Genomic DNA, 8,719 nt, shown 5'->3' on the forward strand with positions numbered 1-8,719 from the left:
GGAAGCCCTAGGTGGACGTGCTTCTGCCTCCTCCTTGGCGTCTGTTTGGCTCAGCAAAGGCAGGTTAGTGTAGGCGGAAGTGATCTTACGGTGTGAGATCGCTGGGCTGAGACGTGAAAGGAGCAGGGTAATGAGGCTGGCATGTCTTTTAAGAGGGGCTCCCCCACCCCCATCCCTTTCCTTTAGAGCCTGAGGGGAATGGCAGCGAGGAAGAGGGGCCTAAAGGGCGGGAGGCTGCGCTCCTTGGCGGTTCCCCAGGCCTGAGCTCTCGGGTGGCTGCTTGTGGGGATTGCACGCCGCCTTTGGGGTGGGGATGCTGGGGGTCATTTCTGTGGATCCTCGTAAGTTCCCATACTCTGGTCCTCGCTTTATAAACGAGGACACTGAGGCTTGAGGATTTTTGTAGTTAATGAAGGCTCCTTCAACTGGGTAATGACAGAGATCCAAGGTTTTCCTACCCCTTTGCTCTTTGTATTTGATTATATTTGCTGGGATTGGAAGAGAAACCAAAGGAGAGGGAGGTAATTTTAGCAAGAGGTACCTAAGTGTGATTCTTCGTTTTTCCCCTACCAACAGGAATATTAAGTATAAAAATGGTCTTACTTATTAATACAACAGGGATTTTTCCTGGTATATATGGTAGTTGAGTTGATAAAGAATCCACCTGCAATGCATGAGACCCCAGTTTGATTCCTGGGTTGCGAAGATCTGCTGAAAAAGGGATAGGCTACTCACTCCAGTATTCTTGGGCTTCCCTGGTGGCTCATCTGGTAAAGAGTCTGCCTGAAATGCGGGTTTGATCCCTGGGTCGGGAAGATTCCCTGGAGAGGAGAAAGGCTACCCACTACAGTATTCTAGCCTGGAGAATTCCATGGACTGTATAGTCCACGGAGTCACAAAGAATTGGACATGACTGAGCGACTTCATGGAGAAGGGAATGGCAACCCACTCCAGTTTTCGTGCCTGGAAAATCCCATGGACAGAGGAGCCTGGTGGGCTATAGTCCATGGGGTCACAGAGAGTCGGACACTACTGAACGATTAACACAAAGTCTGTAGTGAAGGATGAAGGAGGAGCTTCTGTATGGGCGGAACTTCAGTCGCTCATCTTGCCTTGGCCAGACCGAAACAGAGCTGGAAAGCACTTTCTTTTCCTTCTTGGCCATGTCTCGTGGCTTGCCCATGTCAGTTTCCCGACTCAGGACTGAATCCAGGCCTTCCCCAGTGAAAGCACAGAATCCTAACCATTAGGCCACCAGGGAAGTCGCCTGGGTATTTTCTGTAACTTCATTTGCTCTTTCCTTTTCCTTAGAAAAGCTCCCCTACCCCAATAAAAAGAATGTATTTTTTCCTCAGTCAGTTTTTTCAGAATATAGGCCATATGCCTTTGAATGCATTTGTCTTTCTAAAGATAGTTTACTTTATCTCATTGTAAGGCAATGTGGTAAGAGATAGCCGTCAATGTTGCTAAATCGACAGTTAAACCCACAGAAGTATTTGCTGATCCTCTTCCAGGTCTGGGAAGGTCGATGGCGAGTGATCCCTCACGACGTGCTACCTGAGTGGCTCAAGGATAACGACTTCCTCCTGCATGGACACCGGCCCCCCATGCCTTCTTTCCGGGCCTGTTTTAAGAGCATTTTCAGAATACACACCGAGACAGGCAACATCTGGACACATCTCTTGGGTATGTTGAGTAGTAATGATGACTGTGACCATTCTGGTCCTCCCCACCGCTGTGTTTAAGGGTAAGGACAGGACTTAAAAAGTGTGTTTTGAATTTGCAGTTGGCTGTTTACTGGATTGCTAGTGATGCAGTTCCTCCGTGGTTGTCTCTGGTTGTCTCAGTTTACACTAGGTTTTCAGACATGTCCTTAAACCAGGCCAAGGAAAAGGCACTGCAGAATTGGCTGTAATATTTTAATGAGCATGAAGAGGAAAGTAGTTATTTCACAGAAGTAAGTTGACTTTTAAAAGTCATTCCTCATGGCCAGTGAACATATGAGAAAGGTGCTCAATGACATCGTGAGTCATTTGAGGAAGTGCAGTGAGATACCACTTCACACTGACAAGAAGGGCTGTTATCAAGAAAATGGAAAGTGACGGGTCTGCCCGGATATGGAAAGATTAGAACTCTCACGCATCGCTGGTGGCTTGGAAAATGGCGCAATCTGTATGGAAAACAGCTTGACAGTTCCTCAGAAAATTAAACGGAGTTACCAGCAATTCTAGGTATATACCCAAGAGTATTGAAGACATATTTCCACAAAGGTGTGTACATGAATGTTTTTAGCACCTTTATTCATCGTAAGGGGAAAGTGGGAACAACCAAGTATCTATCACCTGACCTATAAATAAAGTGCAGTATATGGATACTGTATTTGGATACAGTGGAGTATTATACAGCCCTGCTGAGAATGGGCGACAGCATGGGCTAGCCATGAAAACCTTGTGTGACGTGAAAGCAGCCGGACACAAAGGCCGGGCACTGTACGATCCATACACACGAAGTACCCCAGGCAGGGAAGTCCACGAGCTGCAAAGTCCAGTAGATCAGTGCTTGTTAGGGTTGTTGGGGGGCGGGGGCGGGGTGATGGGCGATGGCTGAGCAGGTGCGGGGCTTCTTTTTGGGCCAGTGAAAATGTTCTGAAATGAAATAGTGACGATCGCACAACCTGGTGAATGTATTGAGTAGTCTGGCTTTTCCCCGTTTAATGTACGTATCTTACCACATGTTTGATTTCCTCTGTTCCTCCAAGTTCTCCAGAATCAGAGAGTAGATCAGAGTAGAGAATCAGATCGAGTTTGTTGCTGACTTCTAACTTTACTAAATGATCACACAGAATCACTTAGCAAATGTTTTAACTTCTTAATTTCTGTGTTTGTCTTGTGTTAAGTAGCCTTTCCCTAAGCAATAAGAATGTAGTATCTTACTGTGAAGAACAGTTTAAAAATGGTTTGAAATTGCCCAAATAGCATTTCACTGTCCCTAACTCCTGACTCTGTGGGCCAGCTGGTGAGGATCAGAGCTGCAGGTGGTTCCTTACAGCGGTTGAGGGAGACAAGCTGTATTTCCTAGCAGAGTTTAGAGGGGTCAGCATTCATTGCAAAAGAAACTGCCGAGTGGGCCTTTGAAACCTGGCTTCAGCACATGTGCCAAAAACATTATAAATGGAATTTCTTATGGATCTAGAGGTAGAGGTGGGCTTAGTTAGCAGGCCTTGTCTGTTTTCTTTTTGGATTAATCACAAGTTACCCTGTTATACTGAGCTTGTGAAGCTGAGGGGCATGTGATACCAACAGTGTCTGGAGCAGACCAATGTTTTGGATAAGATTTAGTTGTTCAGAAGAATTTTGATTCAGATGTCAGGACTGAAAATGTAATTGATACATAACACTCTCTTCAGAAAGTAGTAATCCTGGCTTTCTTCCGTCCTCTTCTCTAGGTTGTGTGTTCTTCCTGTGCCTGGGGATCTTTTATATGTTTCGCCCCAACATCTCCTTTGTGGCCCCCCTGCAGGAAAAGGTGGTCTTCGGATTATTCTTCCTGGGGGCCATTCTCTGCCTTTCTTTCTCATGGCTGTTCCACACAGTCTACTGCCACTCAGAAGGGGTCTCCAGGATCTTCTCCAAGTAAGTATCTGCAGAGTCCCTGTTTGGATCCATGGCCCAAAGCCCGTGGGCTCAGGGAGCGCGTCCAGCAGCGCTGGCAGGGCCCTCAATGCCGCCTGCCGGGCACTCTTGCCTGGAGCCTGTAGTGGGCAGCGATGTTCAACAGTAAATGGATTTTTTTTTTCCCTATCCTAGACTGGATTACTCTGGTATTGCTCTTCTGATTATGGGAAGTTTTGTTCCTTGGCTTTATTACTCCTTCTACTGTAACCCGCAACCTTGCTTCATCTACTTGATTGTTATCTGTGTTCTGGGCATCGCAGCCATCATCGTTTCCCAGTGGGACATGTTCGCCACCCCCCAGTACCGGGGCGTGAGAGCAGGTAAGAAGCCCAGGCTGGGGTTCCGTGCTGCCAGTCTGCACAAGAGGGCCACCGTTGGCCAAGCGTCAGGCTATGCGCTTGTGATGCAGAGGTGGAGAAGTCACAGTTCCTGTTCTTGAGGGGCTTGTAATCTTGGGGTGTCCCTGCTCGTCTCACAGCATCAGTGGGGGTGGGTGCTGAGCTGATGCATCTGGTAGTACCGTGTACATGAGTCTAGGGCTGTACATGGTCCTTACAGCTGTGGCTCCATAACTTTTGTGAAATAATGGTTCCTTTCTATGTATTTTCATTTTAAAATGTGTAAAAAAAAAAAAGAGTCTTTATTCCCAAACTGATGGTGTTATAGAGATAGCACACACCTTCTCTGGTACAGGATGAAGAGGGTTTTATGTTCAGGATCATGCCTGTTTGGTTGGAAACCAGCCAAAAGCCCCTTCCTTCCGGTGGGAGGGCCTGGCTGGCCCCGCTGGAGCCAGGGCTGTGCCCTCAGTGTTTTTGCCTCTAGTACCACACCCAGTGCCTGGCAAGAATGAACAGGAAGTCCTAAAAGGGGTGCTCGTCCTTTCAGTCTTTTTGCTTTAAATCATCTTGTATTAAAGCCCAAGCCGCAGTTTACCTGCAGTTCCTGTCCATGGGGTGCTTGGTTGAGGCACACACTTCACGGTGGCTTTAGGCCCCGGTTACCTTTAGGCTGTTTCTGATCGTGATGTTTTCTTTTTCAGTCCTAGACATGTCTTTATAATACATAAGTAACATAAATTATACAACTTGGACAAAATGGTACTTAACCTTCAACTTGACACAGTCTGATATGTTTTATTTCAGTTCATTAAAAAAAAAAATTGGTGATCCAGACTCAGTTCAGTCTTATAACCTAGGGCATGTCCAGAAGTTTGCAGATCACTTGCTGTAGAGGGTTCGAAGGCAGTCCAACTGTCGGGGGGCCATGCTGGTGGACTTGGGGCCCCTCTCTCTCTCATCGCCCGCCCCACCTCACTCTCACCCCGGGGTGTCCGTTGTCTCAAGGGAGGATAAAGCTACAGAACTGCTCTGTACTGTAACCTGCGTCTTATAAAGAAGCACATATAGGGTGTTGTAAGCCAACTACTTGAGTTGTTGGTTCCTGAGGCATTCAGCAACACATCACTCCAAGCTCCTTGAGGACTGCTGATTTGTGGAGCCGAGGCTTTTTCAGCAGGAGGCTCTCTCTTTGCCTTTGTAAATAGATCTCTTTTTAGAACGTAGCCGTGCTGAATTGCATGGCAGAATCCCAGAGTTTGAAGAACCTTCTTTTTCCTTTCAAACTAGAAGCTAATGTTATATCCTGCTTTTGAGATGCTCAGTTTACAGAGTCACTGGCATCGTGCCAAGTTGTTCCTCCTTTCTTTCTCCTTGTCTCTATTGTGTCCTTGTGATTCCCAGGAGTGTTTCTGGGCCTCGGCCTGAGTGGGATCATCCCCACCTTGCACTACGTCATCTCGGAGGGTTTCCTGAAGGCCGCCACCATCGGGCAGATCGGCTGGCTGTTGCTCATGGCCGGCCTATACATCACGGGGGCGGCCCTGTACGCTGCCCGCATCCCCGAGCGCTTCTTCCCCGGCAAGTGTGACATCTGGGTAAGTGTGGTCAGCAACTGGGGGCGGGCAGGGTTCACTGTCTTATCTGTCCATCTGTGAGTTAGTTACTGGCACCCAGGGAAGTGACATGATTGAGGAAGTACCCTCGCCCCAGTTTCCCTCTGAGCTGCGTCAGCGTGGTGAGTGCGGGGCTGAGGGCGAGCCCTGCAGGGGCAGCCCCTCTGTGAGGCCCGCCGCCCCGTGATGGGCCGCCAGTGCCTTCTCAGGACCGGTCCGGGAGCTCGGGTGCTTCTTACTCAGCGTGCTGCCCTTCAGGGCAGGTGTGGAGTCGTCGTCCCCCTGTCCCCGTGCCGGGCGGCAGGTTTTCAGGCCTCCTCCGTTTGGTCTCGTGTGTGGGAGGAGGGGGACACACTGGGTTTTTACCCAGGTCCTTTTCAGCACTAGAATTCTGTGTGTGGTTGGAAGGGAGGTGGGATAACCAGACGGTTGTTAAAGGTAAACTGAGAGGAGGAAAAGGTCAGGGGAGAAAATGCAGGGGACCAATGGGCAGCCTGGTACCGGTCCACTCATGAGTCCCGGTCCGTGGCCTGTTAGGAACCAAGACTGCACTTCCGGAGCTGAGCGGTCAGGGAGGGAGCGAAGCTTCCCTGTGTGCATGGCTGCTCCCCATCGCCCTCATGACTGCCTGAGGCCTGCCTTCTGTCGGGTCAGCGGCCCCTTTAGATCCTCACAGCAGCGAGAGCCCTGGCCCTGAAGGGAAGGTGGGGTATCCTGAGATGGCCAGAGTAGGAGTAGAGTGCACAGGAAACACAGCGCGTTGCTGGGCCCCGGCGCCAGTGTGCGCTGCGTCCCGAGCTTGGGGCCGCAGCTCCGTCTCTGTGGGGACAGCGGAGCGGGCCTTCCCCTCAGCAGAATGTGCTGTGCCTGCTGGGTGCTCTGAGACCAGGGACGCCTGAACTTGAGCCGCCGCCCCGCCCCTGCCCCGGCTCCGCGTGGTCTTCGGGATCTTCTGCCGACGTTTAGTGACGTCTCGCCCTCCCTGCTTCTATCCCCAGTTTCACTCTCATCAGCTCTTCCACATCTTTGTGGTGGCTGGCGCGTTCGTCCACTTCCACGGGGTCTCGAACCTCCAGGAGTTCCGTTTCATGGTCGGCGGAGGCTGCAGCGAAGAGGACGCACTGTGACAGCGGCCAGAGGCCGGGGACGTGACCCCCATTGGCCGTGACGCCAGTGCCAGAGGAGCCCCACAGTGCGGGGCTTCATGACGCCCCAGGGCTCCACGTGGTCCGCAACTGGGAAGAGAAAACAAAAATAAATCACACCTCACAGGTGGAGAAGACGCGAGATGGCCCAGCCATGCCTTGTTCTTGGGTCTGGCCGACGGAGGGCGCTTGCGCCGCGGGCACGCTGGCCTCTGCGCTTGTAGCCATCAGCTGGAGGCGCCTCCTCCTCCCTCCTCTCTCCTTAGAAACGGTGACACCGACCAGTGTTGGCGAACATTTATTATGTCCTCTGAGGGGTGGCAGTGTGATTTTAGATGCCCTTTTGGGAGAACAAAGAAATTAATGTAAATAAGATTTCTAACTTACTGTTTAAATAAAAATTTATATAAATGTTTAAACCACAGGGCTAGGGGAGGGAGGGAGGCTTTTGTATAGAACGAAACACGCGAGAGCCACACGCTGTTCCAGTTTTGCACACGTGACCGCCGAAGGATCAGGCGACAGCCCCAGAATGTATGACGCCTGGCACCCCGGGTGCCTTCTGCCGACGGGGACACCTCGGGCTCCGGGGCAGCATTGTCCCGCCCCGCCTGGCGACTCTGGAGAGCGTGAGGCGGGGGCGGCGTGTTTGCTGGGGGAAGCGGGGTGTGTGAGATCGAGGCAGTAGTGACGTGTCAGAGTTTGAGCGACTTGTTTGTGCCACCTACCCAGGAACGTCACTGAGGCTGGTGGGGATTGGGGGAGTGCCCGCAGGGCTTCCCGCATCCTTTGTGGTTGCAGGGGTGGGGATGGGGTGTCTGCAGTGGAGCTCTGGACCACTCTGTACGAGTCCCTCCAGGAGAATCACTGCCTTACCTCCCCCCTCAGCCCCTGCCCCCTGCCAGGAGAGAGACCACCTTCCCTGGCACCATGGCTCCTGGCCTGAGGCTAGCCGCACAGGGGCCCAGGGCCTGCCAACTGTGGTGGGGGAGAGTCTCCCTGTGGTGCTGTCCTGGTGCCTGGGGGCTGGGCACGTGAACACAACCTCACCCCCCTTCACCCCCACCTCCCCAATCAGGTCTCCAGGAACAGGGAAGCCAGCAGCACACCTCAGGCGAGAGCCCTTTACCCACCAGTGCTGGGGTGACCAGCACCCAAGAGCCCAGTTTTCTAGGGGTGGTGTGGTAGGAAGGTTTAGAAGGAAGTGATACGTTACTGCCAGGGAGTCTGGTTGGCTCCTTGAAGCTGTGTCTTTGAGGAGCTGCTCAAATAAGGCTGCTTGAGCCCCAAAGGTGTCCTGCGGGGGTGTCAGAGTCTGGTGTGGAGGGTCTGGCTCCTGGGAGGCCTGCACCTGCCTACATATCCCCGAGTCCATTTTTTACTCTCAGCAAAAACTTGTGATGGTTGAATCGCACCTGGGGCGGCAGCCGTCACTCGTGAACAGGTCCTGAGCTGGGCTGGCCGCCTCCACCAGTGTTTGTGAGCGTGGGAAGGTCTCCTGTTTACTCAGTGTGGGTTTTTTTCTTGGTTAGGTGTCTCCTTTCCCCTGTGTCTCCAGCAAAACCTGGGAACCAGGAAGCAAGAATCTTTTGTAGAACTTGGGAGTATTTTGGTCCTGAGTGAGGGCACTGCCCCCGGTGCTGGGCATGCTGGTGCCGTGTGGACAGGTGGGAGAGCAGTATTACCCCTCCAAGGAGCACGGCCCACGAGACAGTTCCCCACTGCACCCCTGGGAGGAGGCTCCCTGGGCTTCAGGATGTCCCCCAGAAGCCAGCCTTGCGTCCGGTCACCTGCCCGGGGAAGCGGTGTGTTACATGCGGCCCCCGGGACACCTCCAGCAGTCCGGGGCCCAGCCGCCCCCCACACACACCCCCCCAAAGAGGAGCTGCACCTGGCTCAACACAGCACAAGCACTTAGAAAGTGACGTGATCACCAACCAGACGTC

At 52.2% G+C, this 8,719-nt stretch overlaps 1 protein-coding gene across 2 annotated transcripts in view; it reads left to right on the forward strand.

Moving 5' to 3' along the window:
* Positions 1 to 8,719, forward strand: part of ADIPOR2 (adiponectin receptor 2) — a 43,307-nt gene extending 34,588 nt beyond the window's left edge. For both annotated transcript variants that reach the window (XM_010845046.1, XM_010845047.1), the window contains exons 4-8: positions 1,515 to 1,686; positions 3,446 to 3,632; positions 3,807 to 3,994; positions 5,417 to 5,610; positions 6,627 to 8,719. In XM_010845046.1, coding sequence (XP_010843348.1) covers positions 1,515 to 1,686; positions 3,446 to 3,632; positions 3,807 to 3,994; positions 5,417 to 5,610; positions 6,627 to 6,755 — 870 coding nt within the window. In that variant the 3' untranslated portion in view covers positions 6,756 to 8,719. The remainder of the gene's footprint in view (positions 1 to 1,514; positions 1,687 to 3,445; positions 3,633 to 3,806; positions 3,995 to 5,416; positions 5,611 to 6,626) is intronic.

Source organism: Bison bison, unplaced genomic scaffold (assembly GCF_000754665.1).
Source record: "Bison bison bison isolate TAMUID 2011002044 unplaced genomic scaffold, Bison_UMD1.0 scf7180017864213, whole genome shotgun sequence".
NCBI lineage: Eukaryota > Metazoa > Chordata > Mammalia > Artiodactyla > Bovidae > Bison > Bison bison.